Source organism: Phycodurus eques, chromosome 8 (genome assembly GCF_024500275.1).
Source record: "Phycodurus eques isolate BA_2022a chromosome 8, UOR_Pequ_1.1, whole genome shotgun sequence".
Taxonomy (NCBI): Eukaryota; Metazoa; Chordata; class Actinopteri; order Syngnathiformes; family Syngnathidae; genus Phycodurus; species Phycodurus eques.
Window position 1 is genome coordinate 7,753,001 of NC_084532.1, and position 17,527 is coordinate 7,770,527.

Sequence of the window (17,527 nt, forward strand, 5' to 3'; positions counted from 1 at the left end):
CAGAAAGATAAAGCCATGTTGACTCTCGATAATGGCCATCTATTTTATTGCAGAGGATCAGAAAGTGGACACAATGGTGGAGTTGGTTTCATTATTAATCATCGTATCGCCAATTACCTGTGTCAAAAGTATTTCCGACAGAATCGCCGCATGTACCCTCTCTATTAGAAAGCGTTACTCCCTTCAGTTGATCCTAATATATGCGCCGACCATCAACCACACCGATGACTAGGTGGAAGCATTTTACGAAGAATCATTCCGTCTTTATAGTCAATCGAAGCACAAATTTTGAATAGTCATGGGGTGAATTTAACAGCAGGATTGGCTTTAACTCTGGCGAGAAATGAATTGGATCCTATGGAATGGGATCAAGAAATGAAAGAGGAGAACATTTAATAGAATTTGCCTTTTTTGGGGGGGGGGGTCCTGTTCGGCTGTTGGGGCCAGCAGAATGGAGGATCTGTATCCCCTTTATGCCGCAACAGTTTTACTGTGTCACATTGGAGATTTTAAGTTGCCGCTTAGTATTGTAATGGATATTTACTGCGAATCGGATTCGATCAGTCGAACAGAACAAAGATTCTAGAGGGGAGTGAGAAAAGAAGACAAAAGACATAGCACTAACTGTAAACAAGATGAGGAAAAGTAAATCCAGGGCCGGTCCGCCGGCCCCACCGAGGCGCCACGACAACCGGCCACCCGGAGGAGAAAGATAACCCAAGTAAACATATAATGCAGGTTTTAATGGTGATTTTATTTATTAAGAAAAAAAATCCTATTCCAATTTACCTGGCCCTGTGTGAAAACGCATCATGAATTAACTGGTTAATCACATATTTTTGGAAAGGTGAGTCATTTTTACTGAACACACCCAAGTCTGATTACCTCCGGACCTGTTCCATCAAGAAATCACTTAAATAGAACCTGTCTGACGAAATCAAGTCTGCCTAAAGATCTCAAAAAGTTGCAACAAAATGCCACAAGCCAAAGAAATTCAAGAACAGATGAGAAATAAAGTAACTGACATCTATCAATCTGTAAAAGGTTACGAAGCCATTTCTAATGCTGTAGGACTCCAGCAAACCACAGTGAGAGCCATTATCCATAAATGGAGAAAACATGGAACAGTTGTGAACCTTCCCGAAAGTGACCGGCCTACACAAATTACCCTAAGAACAGAGCAATGACTCATCCAGTCACAAAAGAACCCAGGGCAACATCTAAGGAACTGCAGGCCTCCCTTGGCTCAGTTAAGGTCAGTGTTCATGACTCACCAATAAGGAAGATGGCATCCATGGCAGAGTTCCAAGGCGAAAACCACTGCTGACTAAAAAGAACATGAACACTAGTCTTAGTTTTGCGAAAAACAAAAAGAAAAGAAAAAAATCATTGAATGATTCCCATGACTTTTGGGAGAATACATGGAATGACAAGATGGATGTTTATGAAAGATGTGTCTCGTTACATCTGGCATAAATGTAGCATTTCAGAAAAAAATATCATACCAAGAGTCAAATGTGGTGGTAGTGTGATGGTCTGCGGCTGCTTCACTTGCGCAAGACCTGGATGACTTGTGTTTGATAGAACCAGGAATTCTTCTGCTATAATTTTATTTACCAGAAAATGTTTGGTCATCAGTTTGTGACCTCAAACTGAAGCACGCTTGGGTTCTGCAGCAGGACACCTATCCAAAACACACCTGCACGTCAACTTCTGAATGGCGTCCAAAAAAAAAACAAAAACAACTAAATGAAGGTTTTGGAGTGGCCATGTCAAAGTCCAGACTTGAACCCGATTGAGATGTTGTGGCATGACCTTAAAAAGGCTGTTCATGCTCAAAACCCTCCAGTGTTGCTGAATTTCAACAATTCTGCAAGGATGAGTGGGCCAAAATATCTCCACAGAGATGTGAAAGACTCCTTGCCAGTTATAGAAAATCCTTCATTTCAGTTGTTGCTGCTATGGATGGCCCAACCAGTTCTTAGGTTTCGGGGGCCATTATTTTTTCCACAAAGGGCAGGGAACCTAAAATATTTTTTTTACCTTAATAAATGAAATCTACCATTTAAAAACATCATTTGTTTGATGATCCTAAACATTAAAGTGGGGAAACTGCAAAAATGTAAGAATTTGAGAAGGGGGCCAATACCTTTTCACGGCACTGTATAAGTTTGTCTACTGTAAATGTTGATCATCAAAAAATATATATTCCTTGTAAATTACATTGACTCTTATGTTTTTTGTTTTTTTTTCCCCCAAAAAATAAAATCATTTAAAAACTGCCTTTTAATTGTACTTACGTTTGTCTGATTGTTTGACGAACTTAAACATTTAAGTGAAGGAACTGCAACCAAAAAAAAAAAACATTGAGAAAGGGGAAAATACTTTTTAATGGAACTGTATACTTTAGTCCATCGATAAGAATAAAAGTTTTCTCATGGTGACTGTTTGATACTGCAACATTATTTGAAATTGAAAGATGACCACGATAACATTGTGTGTTCTAGTGTGTCATGAGCCATCAATAGAGTTGTGAGCTCGACCAAGACTGTATACTGCACAGTATGTGTGTCCTTTAGGCTTTAACGATTTGGTCTTGGTCACAGTTCTCAGTATGAAATAATTCTTACCAATTAACCAATATTTGTGGAATTGAGTTTATTTTTAAGGCCGGAAAACAAATATACAAGCAAAATGCAAGTGAAAGGCTATGGCCTTGACCCTTGGTGAAGGTAATACAAATTGGATGGTTGTGACAGCTGCTGATGACTGTCTGCCATCCCAACACAACAATAGCGTACCTGTTAACCCAAGTCCTAAAATAGCAAATATTGTATACCATTGCTATAGTGGTCCAGGGTTGGCAGACCCCATACACTTGTTATATTGAGCCGATGTACCATTCAAAAATGTTGACGCTGATGTTTTTAAGTTACATTTCTACTCACTCTTGCTTTGCCAGCCAACTGAACACAAATGTGTATTGTTGACTACCATAAATTCACAGGATGACATGTAATTGTAGCTTGCATATTTTTCTACTGTGTCAAAATACCAAGTTTCCACAATGTGTATTTCCTTTTCAACCAGCAGATGGTGCTTTTTAACATCTTTTACTCAAAACCTTCCTTTCTGCACCTAAGTTGCCTAAAAGTGAATATCAAGCCTGAGTGACTGTATAGACCGAGGCTACAAAAATACTGACTGATGTTCATGAATTTACAGCCTGTAGCAATGCCCATTCTTGATCCTGCTTTAACTTCTTGGTTGCCTCGCATTACGTAGTGCATGTTGACGTTTTAATGCTAATGCGTTTGTCATATAAACATTTTGAGCTCAGGAGATGAGGTAGCCACTGAGTGATTTAATTGCTGGGGCGCCTGTGTGTGAAAAGGTCCTTTTTTTTCTGTGCACATGAGCATAATCACATTTAACCATTTGTGCATGGTTGAGCAGGGCAGCCCATTTGTTGGAATCAATGATTCGAGCTGTCCCGAAAAGACCACGTTGAAAGATTTCTACCCTCCCTGTTGTACTTGTCTCAAAAAGGAACACAATGGATGACTGAAAGAACTGCTCACATAACATTCAAAAACCATTACATAAGCACGTTAGCTGTGTTGTGTCTGATTGCATGGCAGTTTCCAAAGTACAAAGCACCGTGATGAAAATGTGCTTTTAGGAAGCAGCATAAAGGCAAAGAGCAAAAAGCAGGACTCTCAGAGTGTTTTGACTGTAAATCAGGGCTGCAGGGGAAAGGACACGTCTCTGTGATTAGGTAAACTTTCAAGTCTTTCATGTGAGCAATCTGTAAAACTTAAGTGGGCACATCCTGTGCAGCATGCAGCTCCATCAGCGACAATGTGTCAATTAAGAATTTCCCGAATCAGAAGAACCATCCAAGAGTGCCTTCTCGAAAGAAATGCATCTAACTTGTAGAAGCCAAGTGAGTACAAGGGAGTGTTTGTATATTTTTAGATCATCCTAGCTAAAGTGAACACGCGGCTCTGAAATGCTTTCCAACATCTGCCGCCCATCAGGATGTCTGCTTTCTGAGCCACTACTGCATTCCTGAGCCACTCCCAATACCTGGCTCAAAAAAAGAAAAGCCTACCCCGTCGTTACCCCTGAGCTCTCACTACCCAAGTTCAAATCATGGTGCAGGTATTAAGCACCAGGTGACAGCCTCCTCTGTCAGTCTTGGATTTTTTTGTATTTCTTTCTTTCTTTTCTCTCCCCTTCCTTCAGGGTCATAAAAGTAAAAGACATCGGCAGCATGAGTTCAGGTAAACAATGAACGAACTAGTGCTTATGCGACAGCAACACTGTTACATTAGCTCCAAAACATGGTACCTTTTTCGATGCCAAAACACTGTCTTTTTCTAAATGCCTGTTAATAAACACAAGGGAGACTTGTAACGAATTAGATCAATTTGATGACATGATTAGATTATTATTATTATTATTTTTTTTAAATTGTCTACAGTCCATATAACAGTTATATTCATTGTCTTAAAGCGTCTAATCCCAGCCCATTCTGAGCAGCACTTTCTAGACTCTTGGCATACTCTTATAGTCATTACGACTCATGGGCCTAATCTTTTCCTTAATCTTCTCACAATCGTTCAAGTGTAAATCTTAGTTAGATGGAATTAAAAGAACTCTCTTCAGAACAGCAATAGAAAGTCAGCAGAGAGCCTCCGAGGTGGTGTTATATAAGAAGAGATCAGCCCTGCTCGGTGTCGGAGAAATTGTGGGATCCGCAGATGGATCCAACAGCAACAATTTCTTTGGAAATACTGTCGTGGCCTTGTGATCGTGTATGTTGTAGTCGGAACACAGCAAAGAGAGACGGTGTCATATTTCATAAATAAATTCATTTTATTTGTAGCATATAAAATTAAATCATTTTACAATTTATTCCAGTATGACTTTTAATATCCAAATAAAGTAGCTACATTTTCTCAGATAAATAATATTATTAACAACACCAAAAACATTCATTCATCTTTTGACATGTTTCGCTTTGCCTTTTTGATGAAGGGAGTTCACTAGCTGCCACAAAACATGAACGATAATGCCCACGTCAGGAAGTCATGAAACCACACACTTGATAAACAAGTCGAGAGGTTACATTGTGGGATGGTATGCTAATTGATATTGCGTTGTATGCATATGTACATATGCACACACAAGTCTACAGTCTTGGCCATGTCAGATGTTAAAGATCCAAATATACACAGTGAATCGATATCCGCGAATAACGTAAATGTACAAATGTTAATTACATCTTGCTCCATAACGAAGCCAGCATTGATGCTCCCTTAATATGAAGCAATTCTTAGATAAGTGCTGATGTAGTCACAGCAAACAGTGCACTTCATAAAGTCCTCCTGATGCAAGCCCACAATTCCTTAGGAATCTAGTTACAACAAGAAGCTGGTAGTTGTTTTGGTGGCTTATTTACACCCCTGCATTCATCTGGACTGCCAGTGGCTGCCACTTCTCTTGCTTCGGGGTTCAGGAAAGTTCTCACTCATCAGTCTCTGAACTTGTGGATATCATTAGAGAGGCGGTAGAATGGGTAGGAGGCTTCGTTTGCATGGGGGCAGTTGTAGGTGCACTTGCAGGACTCGATCATCATGATGTTCTTGTTGAAGGTCTCGCCGTCCTCGCAGCGGAACTTGACTTGGATGGTTCTGGTGTCATGAGGGCTGCAGCAGCGACCGTCCACACAGGCGCCGCAGTACTTGGGTCTGTACTTCTTCAAGCTGGAGCAGCCAGCGTAAGTGAACTTCACTGGCTGGCTGGACTTTTTGGTTCTGCTGCATTTCTTTCCTTTCTGCAAATAAATGAACACAGTGGGGCATTAGCGAGGAATGACGTACTCTCATTGTGCCGCGATAACATTCTGTGGAGCGGGCTCGAGCTTACCTTGAGACTGGAGTAAGATGACTGCGTGCATGGTCGCACTTCGCAGATTCGAGTCTCCTTGACCAACTTGCACTCGCTGTTGTTGTTGGTGACTCTAGTGGAGATGCCTGTCCCACAGCTCTTAGAGCACTGAGACCAGGGTGTGGTTTGGATGATGCACTTCTGGCTGTCAAACATGTGAATCTCAGCTTGGGGCCTGTAGGCTGTTGTGGGGAAAAAAAACACACAAAAAAACATCTAATGAGCAAACTTGGCGCTCGCATTTTTAGGACGTTCCTGTAAATGTTGAGTCAAATATTGTTTACTTACCAGCTAGTGACTTGAGTCCCCCCTTGACAATTGCAATCAGCTCGTTTCTCTTGGTGAGGTCTCTTTCGAGTTCCTCGCTCATCTTGTCCTTGCCAAAGATCTTCTCCATAATGTCTGCGTCCTTGCCATTGTCACACACCCACTCTTCACAGCACTGGCCTGCTACCTTGACCAGTCTTGGGTTGGCACAGCCCAGATTGGGCAAGGAGAGCTCCTGAGGGCACAGCGGGACACATCCCACAGCACCGTCGATGCATGTGCACTGGTGTTTACAGTTAGGCTGGAAGCTCTCTCCGTTCTGGTAGATCCTGCTGTTGTACTCGCAAGGTCTGCCCTCTGACTTGGCTGCAGAAGGGAGGGAAAAAAAAGAAACAGAGGAATGTCACTCTCCCCTGCTCTTCGGTTCGAAGTGCCTGATAAGGATCATCTAGCCAGACCAAAAGCTTTTCCACTGTGCTTTTGAGGTTTAGTCTACTTTATCTACATTCCGCAGTCCACAAATCTTGCCCAAATGTGTTGGAAAGCTTATACGAAGGAGAATAAAAAGCGCACTCATGCTTTCTACATACCTCGGCAGATGCCACGAGTTGCAGCAGCAGCAAAGGTGGCCCCAAAGTTACACTCCAGCCCTTTGGTGTGGTCGCAGGGCTCGGTGAGGCTGCAGTCCTCGTTCAGCTGCCTGGAGCAAACTTTGCAACAGCCGCAGCCGTCTAGGATCACGCTGACACCGGGTGCGCATTTAGGGCATCTCCGGTGGACACTCGCACACGGATGAGCAAGAGGAGAAAGCCTGAACAAACAAGAATAAAAAGACTTCAGACTCCCCTTGAAAAATCGACTTCACGGTCCTAATGAAGTTAATATGAATAACTCACCATGTTGATGCTCCCCAGGAAGGTAACGGCAACAAAAATCATCATCATATTGGATACGGTTCTTGCAAACAGGGATCCTGGTTCCAGAATAAGAGAAGTTGACAAATTCTGTCTCTTTGGATGTGAAGTATTCCCTTTCGCAGGCTTGCTGTGTCCGCTGCTGGTCTCTGGAGGTCCAAGCTGGGCTTAGTGAAGCTCTCAGTAAAGTCTGCTGAGCTCTGGCACCCTCCTCACTTATATACTCTACTGGGAAGCTGACGTCGTCCCCGGGCTGCCTGCTGAACTGTTCCCAAACTATGCCAGGAATGTTTCTCGGCCTTTTTCCATCCAAGACATAAGCCCCGCCCTGTCTAAACCGTGCGCTTTTTCTCTCTCTCTCTCTCTCTCTCTCTCTCTGTGTCTCACTCTCAAATGGATTTTTTCCCCCCTAGTGATGCCCATAAGAATGTACTTTTCCCTCTCACATTTTCCTTTCTTGTTGATCATAACCCGCTTTCAAAAACGCCACATTTTTGTTCATTTGGCGAAAGTTTATTCTTCATCCCGTTTGTGTGTGTTCACCAAATATTCTGACTCGTTTTAATTGGTTTCTCTGTCCTATACATGAATGAGGCTTGACATAGGACAACGTGAAAACGTCATCATTCCGTGCGTAGTCGTGACAAGCTCGCGCAACAACTGTTTGTTTGCTCAACACTGTGGAAACCGTTTACAATCGCAGTAGCTTTTTTTTTTTTGTTTTTTTTTTTTTTTTTCTCACATCATAATCTGAAGGTGTGTGCTGCAATACGTTTGAACAGGGTCTATTTCTGTCTCCCCGGTTGCCTTTATTCAGCGCACTTAAGCGCTTCCAGATGCGCGCCACAACGCAGACGTAACTATATTACCATATTAGGTATGGCAGTAGCCTACATTATTAACATATCTCCCCCCCCCCCCCCTATCGCCCCCCCCCCTTCTTTTGGCAAGCACACTACAAAGCATTCCTGACACAGCTTAAAGCCTTGTTAAATATGTTCTTCGGACGGGGAAATTCCTTTGCATTCATTGCTCGGGGCAATTTTAACTTTTCACGCCACCCGTCTAGCAAGTTTCCGAGGGGAGAAAAAGTAGGTCCCGTTACAGATAGTAGTACTGTGGTGGTGGAGGTGGGAGAGAGGCAAGACTTCGTTTGTATTTAGACAACAGTGTTCAATTTTGAGGAAAAAAAAAAGAAAAGAAAAGAAAAAAGAACAACCCGAGTCGTCGTATTCCGTTATTCCTGCAATATAAGACGGTTTTCGAGAGGGTAATAGTTGAATTAAGAAACTAGATATAGCTTAGAACACAAGCAACACCCGTGAGGACACTCTGGTGAGTTTGTTTGTTTATTTGTTTGTTCTAACTTGACGCATATGACGCACAACAAATCATCCATCTCGGAAACGCATCATCAAACTGAGCCCAAACAACAATGCGCTGAATGATGTTGTCGTTGTAGGAGCACGTCTGCCTTCCCGACGCTAGATGGGGACATTTAAAAGGATGTTTATTTCCCAGTGAAACATTATTTGGCATCTGTTGAAATGTCACGTTTGATGTTGCGATCGCGATAAGAACAGATCTGCGAACGCTCTGTGGTGTCTGCGTGTGACACACGGGGGGGGGGGGGGGGGGGGGGGGGGGGGGGGCGTGTCCATGTAGTTGCGTAGTGCTCGACGCGAATAAGTACGCTCCCTTCGATAAGTAGCATTTCAAATCTCATTTGCAATCGATGGCCCACATGTTGTATGCCGTAGAAAAGTAGTTCTGAAAGGAAACCCAAAGTTTTCTCACAAATATTTTGGTGTGTACTCTTTTCTATTGACACGGGATGTGTCAATCTGACTTTTAGTTATTTCTATCCCTCAGAAGTACTTCAGTTTCGTGGAAGCGCAATAGGAAAGGGGCCGGAATGATTATTATATACTGTACAATGCAGCAATACTGTATACAATACTCGCGTCTCAATACTATTATTGTAGTATGTCCGTAAATAGTGCTCAATGTGTTATAGCAATCTGGTATGTTTCAAGAGCAGATTCCATTGTAGTACATTCAGGAGATGTCATAACTGTTATGCCGTTCCTTCATTTCTCCTTGTGTGCTTGAACCAGCAGGAAGCTGCGCTGTGCCTGAGCAAGAACATTTGAAGAGGGACAGATGTGAGATGATTGATTAAATCACTGAGTCAAGTTGGGATGAGATATGTAAAAAAAAAAAAAAATTGTTATCGAAGCATGGGCTTGTTAGAACACTTTCTTCAGGTTGGATCTTGCATAATAACGGAATAACTGAGCTCTGAATTTAGCTGAGGTCAACTGATGAAATCCAGAAACATGATTTCATCTTCTGCAACACACTAACATTGGCCTGCATCATTTCCTGTGTTTCGTCTGTTTGTGCGACAACTGATTTTCACAAGTGTATGCAGTATACTGCATGCTAGAACAGAAGAGGGCCTTTCTCAAACATCTACCACAAAGTTAGAAGAATAGCATTGTCCAAAAAGGTATTAATAAAATGAAGAATTAGGATTCAGGATAAACTAATCCAACGCCAGATTGATTAGTTAATAATCAGTTTATTGCAAACTGTGTCACAATCCTCTATCCTGTATTTATAATCTATATTTGAGTTCTTGATTCTCTAATGGATAGCAATTGCTCTGAAAATCCACACTGAGAGCTATAAAGGAAAACAAAATATGACATGAACAGATGAATGGATAACTAAGGGAAATGGAGGCCGATTGCAGCCACTACTCCAGGTTGTATGCCATTTATGTTCTCTTCTTATATTAATGAAACATTAGATAACAACAAATTGCGCCTTGGCGGTAGCCATGCATATGAGAGGTGGTTCACCTCTTCAAATGTTATTCAAATTGCAAAGTGAGTGGGAGTTAAAATAAAGACATCCATCCATCCATCCATCTATTTTCTGAGCCGTTTCTCCTCACTAGGGTCGCGGGTATGCTGGAGCCTATCCCAACTATCATCGGGCAGGAGGCGGGGTACACCCTGAACTGGTTGCCAGCCAATCGCAGGGCACATTGGAACAAACAACCATTCACACTCACATTCCTACGGGCAATTTAGAGTTTCCAATTCATGCATGTTTTTGGGATGTGGGAGGAAACCGGAGTGCCCGGAGAAAACCCACGCAGGCACGGGGAGAACATGCAAACTCCACACAGGTGGGAACCCCGGTCCTCAGAACTGTGAGGCTGATGCTCTAACCAGTCGCCCACCGTGCCGCCTGCTTGTATTCTATGCATAAGTATTTGTGCAAATCAAAGAAGGTTATGCATTCTATTCATTCTTATGCATTCACGCAGGCACGGGGAGAACATGCAAACTCCACACAGGCGAACTGTGAGGCAGATGCGCTAACCAGTCGGCAGACGCGCTAACCAGTCGGCCACCGTGCCGCGAATAAAAGACAGTCTTTGTAAAATCAGGTTACTCTGATGTAGAAAAAATGGGGACTTCTTTGTCAGAAGTGTAATTTTCTGCTACAGCTGTCTGGAAACATGCCTGCTATTAATTCTGATTAATTTTAAAGAAATGACAAGATGTCACCCTAAATCCTGGTGGAGTCGAGTCGTTGTTCCGTGATGAAGTCTTGCCTCTATGAATTTTCCTCTGCCTGTCTTGTCCAGTTTTTGCATCATCTTTTTGACCACGTTTCACTTTTCACCTATCGGACATTTTCCAGACGTCCCTTGGGTGTCGGCATGAATATCATATTTTGAACAGTTTGTGGGCATGAGGTTGATTGTGCACAATGTGCAATGATACGTCACAATATCCTTTTCAATCTTGAAAAGCATCTTCAACGTAGACAGTCCATGCAATTGCTTGCAGTTTAATGTGGCCCCTGCCGTTGTGTAATCATACACGTCACATTAGATTGAGCATCTCATCACAGTCATACCAGACAAATTAGGGGCAGTGTTTCTGGTGTCGCTTCAACCACAGCTGGTGGATTGGGTCTGGTTTCAGTCACTGCTTTCATAGCTGCATAGTATACCAGCCAGGTGTACCTCATGTATGAGGGTTTTTCCTTCGTCTAAGTAAGCCAAATTCCTCAGCATGAAGAAAAAAAGTGGGGGGTCTTTTTTTGTGCCACATCTTTCAATGGTGAGAAATGATGGAAAAAAATAGTCCAAGTGTCTGGGTGGGTGCAGGTGTTTGTGTCGGTGTGGAGGGGGGGGATGTTGGTTGGTGAGCTTGGCTTGAGCGGAAAAAAAGGAATGTGGGGCTCCTGGAATGTTTCAAGCAGTCGGAGGTAATTGAGGGAATCTGGAACAAGAAAAGACAAACCAAGGTCCCGCAGTGGAAGAATGTGCTTCTGGGATGGCTGAAGAAACATTCCGTCTATGCAGACCGCTTCACTGAGCCCAAAACCTCCCTCAGATGGCACCTTTGGGAATATAAACCCCTCTTCTTTTCTTCTAACGTGCACATGCTGTACTCCTATTGCTCTGCAATACACCTCACGTATTGCAATTGTCCTTGTTGATATACGTTGTCTATTTCAAGTCTTCATTAGTATCTTAAAAGCAGCTTTTCTTATTCTTTGAAATAATATTTTTATTTATTTATTTTTGCATGTTACATCCTCTAGTTTCCAATTATCAGTCCGTCAGTCGGTCCATCTGTCCGTTCGTTGGTCAGCCCGTCTGTCCATCCAGCAGTCCCTCTATCCTGTGCATCAGTCAGTCTGTCTGTCTGTCTGTCCATCAGTCTATTTGTCGGTCCGTTGGTCGATCGATCTGCCTGTTTGTTTGACCATCTGTCAGTCTGCCTGTTGGTCCGTCCGTATGTCCGTCTGCCAGTCAGTCTGTCCATCAGTGGATCGGTACATCTGGCTATCCGGCGGTTTGTTTGGGGTGCGTTTATCTGTCCATCAGTCGGTCGGTCATTCCGTCTGTCTGTTTCTAAAAACTGCTTTGTTCAAGTTGGTATTATACCTTTGCTATCATATTGCGATGCAATCTCACATGAACTCAACAGCTAACAACCCAAAATAATATTCAATTACTAATTTAATTTGCTGAAAAATCACAAATTTAGTAGGGTGTCAATTAAAATGGTAAACGTGGCCCTTGTGGGGACAGTCTAATACGCTTAACGTACGTAAGCGTAAAAAAGCTTAACGTCGCTGGATGTCAGAAAACTGCGATCAATCGTCGCCAAAATTTATGTTGACATCTCTCCTTATGCCCACTTCAACCTATGAAAATAGTTAAAGGATCGCCCCAATATTTTGGATTTCCTTCTCCATAGGTGCTCACTATGCAGAAAGTGACGCTCAGTGACGCTTCATGTCAGAAAACTATCTTCAGTCATCACCAAAGATTTATGTGGCCATCACTACCTATGCCCCCTTTCACTTCTGAAAATATCAGAACAATAGCCCAGATTTTATGGATTTTATGGATGTGAAGCGTGTGTTCCTCATTAAGCGATGTTAAGATTTTTCTGTCGTGAGCATCTTTGTAGAGGAAAACATCCATAAAATCCAAAATATTGGGCCTATTGTTTAAATATTTTCAGAGAGTCAAAGTGGCATAAGGAGAGATTTCCACATAAATATTTGTAACAATTGGTTGTAGTTTTCGTACATTAAGCGGTGATAAGCTTTTTCTCTATAGTGCCTATGGAGAGGAAAACGCTTAACGTCCATAAAATAAAAATATTGGGCCAATCATTGTAATATTTCCAGAGGTCGAAGCTGCCATGAGTAGAGATGTTCACATACATTTTGGTGATGATTGGTGACAGTTTTGCAACATTAAGCCACGTTAAGCTTTTGTAGATAGAGGGCGTCTATGGAGAGGAAATATCTGAATGTCCATAAATTCAAAAATATGAGGCAGATTGTTCTGACATTTTCAGAACATTTTCAGAGGTGCAAGTGGACTTATTGTGATGTCCACACACGATTTGGTGATGATTGATCTCAGTTTTGGGACATTAAGTGACAGGAGACGTCCTCGTCACTTGCTCAAGCAAAGCAATCATATACCACTGCTCTCTCTCACATGAACACAACAGCTATATCACTTCAAAATTATGTTCAATCAATAATTTAATATGCTAAATACATATTAAAGTCTGCAAGCTGTGCACATCAAAGTCGCGGTCAGCCGATCCCCATGACTGTACAAAAAGCCTTTAATATGTCACAAAATCAAAGGCCTGTTTAACATCATCGTCCAAAACTAGGCCTATCACGATAACAATTTTTGAGACAATATATTTTCCCAAAAACCATCACAATAACCATTAATATAATTGTTCTTTTATACGTCTGTAATCATGAAAAATAATGCCTGCCCCTTATTATTATTATTTTTTTACTATTTTATTTTTGCTTTTAAATCAGCTGTTCACTGGGGAACACAATTTTTGTTGCGCTAGGTCTGACAGCTGTTTTTAACAAATTATTGGGTGCGGAATCCAAAACCCATCTCAGTTTTTCTCTATCACATCAAGTTTTTGAACAAAATAAGAACACAGTGGAACAAAGGAAATATATACCTATGTAAATAAAACACTAAGATGGAATAGTTACAAGCTTTGAAAACTAAAAAGACAGCATAAAACTAAATAGAATTCACAACAGTATGCTCAAATCCTCTTAATTCCTACTGTGGTAGCTTTCTGTTTGCAGATATTGATAGTACTGACCTTTTGGGAGCTGCACAAACAAGTTGCCACGTAACTGTAGATGAGTCCAATCGTAATCAGCTGGCAAGTCTTACTACAGCGATCACAAAAAAACTTGACGTCCTGGAAAAAACTGACTGCAATTTTGGAATCAGCATGCAAATTTTTATCAGCATAAAAATCTTAACGCACCAGATTTTTTTTTCAAAATTGTTCCCCAGTGGCGGCACGGTGGACAACTGGTTAGCACATCTGCCTAACACATCTGCCTCACAGTTCTGAGGACCGGGGTTAAAATCCCGGCCTCACCTGTGTGGAGTTTGCATGTTCTCCCCGTGCCTGCGTGGATGGGAGGAAACCGGACCGGTTTCCTCCCATATCCCAAAAACATGCAGGGTAGGTTAATTGAGGACTCTGAATTGCCCATAGGTGTGAATATGAGTGCAAATGGTTATTTGTTTAGATGTGCCCTGCAATTGGCTGGCAACCAGTTCAGGGTGTACCCCACCTCTCGCCCGACGTTAGCTGGGATAGGCTCGAGCACGCCCGTGACCCGAGTGAGGATAAGCGGAACGGAAGATGAATGAATGAATCTTCCTTAGTGTTGTTATTGTTGATGATTATTTCCATTGTTGTTTCTCGACTAAACTGTTTTTATTTACTCTGTGATATGAATCCCCCTGGGTCTGAAATAAAGAATAAAGAGCTGTAAGACTGAGTGGTTGGTCCATTGATGACGAGCCCTTCACCTGCCAATCAAATATACATTGACGTTTGCTGTATTTAACGACTGGCAGACTAACGTGCACCACTGAGTTTATAGGCTTAAAAAACAGTTAACCTTCATGTGTTTGTGTTAATTGTGGACCAACACACAACAACTCGGAGAGAGGCGCTGATGTTTTAAACGATTTCGCTGTGGTGGAGTGAGCTGTTTAGCTCCTTGGCTCGCTAGCTCATTAGCTCGTGAGCTAGCGAACATAATAAACAGTTAAATGTCCTGTATTTTGGCTACTTACACCTCCATAGAGTGACTCTCTAACATGCTCATTAGTTCGTTCACTAGCTGGTAGACTAGCAAAGTGTCTGTGTTGCGTGATACTACGCGCTGCACGAGGAGCAAGGCTGTGAAGTATTGGACAGAGCCAACACCGGCAAAAGTTTACCGGTGTGCCGGCGATCCATAAGCCCTCTAGCGGCTAATGACACAGCTGTCCAACCCTGTTGGTTCAATGTGTGATCCGCGCGCCAGGTCACCACAACAATGACAGTTTATCGAGTCTGGAAAAACGATTGTGCCCATTTTATTGATTGAACAATAAGTCAATATAGTATTGACCTGAACTGGTTGGCAGCTAATTGCAGGAGTAGCCATTTAATCCCATTTTGACAAAGTAAGGAGTCGAATGTACACATTTGTTCTCAAATGTAGGCTATGTGAAAGCATGTTTGACATGTTAATTAAAACGGTACAGATACAGAAGTATTGTTATTTTTTATTATTATATAGGTTACCTATATATCGACATGTACTTCATCTGTTGGTTTGAAATTGGTGGGAAGTAAGCCCGTGTCCTAGATGCAATGCTGCCTTGAGGCTGTTTGCAGGTGCAGTGTTGACTAAAGCTGATGTTAGAGTGTGCAACCGGCTCTCACTTGTTTGGCAGAGCGCCTCTCCGAGGGATGAGAGGCTGTTTGTTGGCTTCACGTGATAGTTGATGTGCGTCACTGCGACCCGCCTGGAGGCTAGAGTAGCACTCAATGAAGCAGCCGTCTCTGTCAATTAAGAATGAACCCCAACGTGGTGAATAAGTAAGCCATGCAGCATTGTGACAGGGGATGGTCACTGATTCGCTGGGGTCCTCTGCAGGCTTGATTGTTTCCCCCCTTTAGTTATTAGTGTGCCAAGTGAAGGGGAAAACATGGCTGGTTTAATGGCAGGTTTTGGTTGTTACACCCACGCTATCGTCCGGGAAATCCCTACGTGTTTGGCAAAAGAGGCGCTCCGGACCTGCGAGGCTGAGGTGGATTCAACTAAGGCGCAAAAGGAACAAGATGCCTATGTCCACGTCCTGAGGAGCACGCTCGGGCTCGAGGTAGTGGAGCTGCCTGCGGATGAGACGCTCCCGGACTGCGTGTTCGTGGAGGATGCCGCTGTGGTGTGCGGGGACACGGCGCTCATCACCAGACCGGGTGCAGAGAGCAGGAGGAGAGAGGTAGGAAAGTGGCAACATATGCTCCGCATCATAGATCGCTGTCACCTCAAATAACATTGGATGTTATCGTCGGGAGCTTTGCTGGTCTTTCTCACTTGGCACTTTCACGAGGATTAAAAACTGCCGCTGAACGTGTATTATTTAATTGCATGTGATGTCTCCCTCTCAAAATATTTCATTGCATTCAACTATGTCGCAACAAAAGGCACCGTAGAAAGCCGCAATTTAAGTAGGCCTACTTTAGCCTTTACCACTCTGCACAAAAAGAATGTTGGTAATGAGGCACATGGGCAACGCCCATCTAAGACCACAATGCATTTATATTTAAATTTTCTGCAAAATGTGCTACATTAGGTTTAGGGGTGCTTTGCATGAATGATGTGTATTAGACCAAATTAATACTCTAAATAAGGATTTTCTTCAAGTGTGTCTTATTTTGTAGTTATGTAAGCTAACGTTTGTTGCTAGACTTCATGCTCACACAAGATGTGTGTGTGTGTGTGTGTGTGCGAGCGCGCTTGTGTGTGACCGTGAGTTAGAAACAGAGGGAGGAAAACAGAGACAATGGGGAAAACGGTTGGTCGGCTTCTGTGAAAGCCGCTGTCATTTCAGATCAATTCTTCATCTTCCGTTCCACTTATCCTCACGAGGGTTGCAGGCGTGCTGGAGCCTGTCCCAGCTATCTTTGAGCGAAAGACGGGGTACACCCTGAATTGGTCGCCAGCCAATCGCAGGACAAATAGAAACAAACAACGATTCGCACTCATATTCACACCTATGTGCAATTTAGAGTCTTCAATTAATGTATGTTTTTTGGATGTGTGGGGATGTGCCCGGAGAAAACCCACGCAGGCACGGGGAGAACATGCAAACTCCACACAGGCGAGGCCGGGATTTGAACCCCGATCCTCGGAACTGTGAGTCAGATGTGCTAACCAGTTTGACCACCGTTTCAGATGTGCTAACCAGTTTGACCACCATTTCAGATCAGAGTCGCTTTATTTGAAACAGTGGCTCTAAGGGGCCCCGGCCTCACTGTGAAACTTGATCTATGGAACATGCTGCCCTCAGCGTCTATTTTTGGTGTGCATGGTGCAAGCTGCATTTATATAGCAGCTAAAATAAGTATGCAACACAACACCATTTCTCTCACAAAATAAAATCAAAGGTGATATTGTTGTGAAATTTTCAGCAGATGTTGGGAACAACCCAAGTAATCCATACATACGTATAAAGTAGAACAAATAAGATCAGAAATTAAGTTGTGTGTAACAATGTGAAATGGCACAGGAAGGAACACATGAAGAAAGGGAGGTGCAAAAAGGCATGGAAAGCGAAGACAACACCTAAAATCTTCCAATAATCAAACAGCAATCCAGCCCCTTGTCAGTACAAATGAATATCAGCTGATTAAGTCCTAATTGATGGCCTACAAAAAGGTCTCATTGCCAAGGCGTGAGTCAAGACACATCTCATGATGTGTAAGAGCAGAGAG

The 17,527-nt window shown here is 42.7% G+C and overlaps 2 protein-coding genes across 2 annotated transcripts in view; one reads left to right on the plus strand and one right to left on the minus strand.

Annotated features, from left to right (window-relative positions):
• Nucleotides 1-4,857: 4,857 nt before the first annotated feature.
• Nucleotides 4,858-7,398, minus strand: ccn1 (cellular communication network factor 1). The gene is given in 6 exon segments (XM_061683344.1): nt 4,858-5,842; nt 5,935-6,137; nt 6,244-6,588; nt 6,813-6,987; nt 6,989-7,033; nt 7,119-7,398. Coding segments are annotated over 6 exon segments (1,119 nt in total). The 5' UTR covers nt 7,167-7,398; the 3' UTR covers nt 4,858-5,539.
• Nucleotides 7,399-15,481: 8,083 nt separating this feature from the next.
• Nucleotides 15,482-17,527, plus strand: part of ddah1 (dimethylarginine dimethylaminohydrolase 1) — a 65,569-nt gene continuing 63,523 nt past the window's right edge. Inside the window, exon 1 of the mRNA XM_061684369.1 lies at nt 15,482-16,032. Within this exon, the coding sequence (XP_061540353.1) occupies nt 15,739-16,032 (294 nt within the window). The 5' untranslated portion in view covers nt 15,482-15,738. The remainder of the gene's footprint in view (nt 16,033-17,527) is intronic.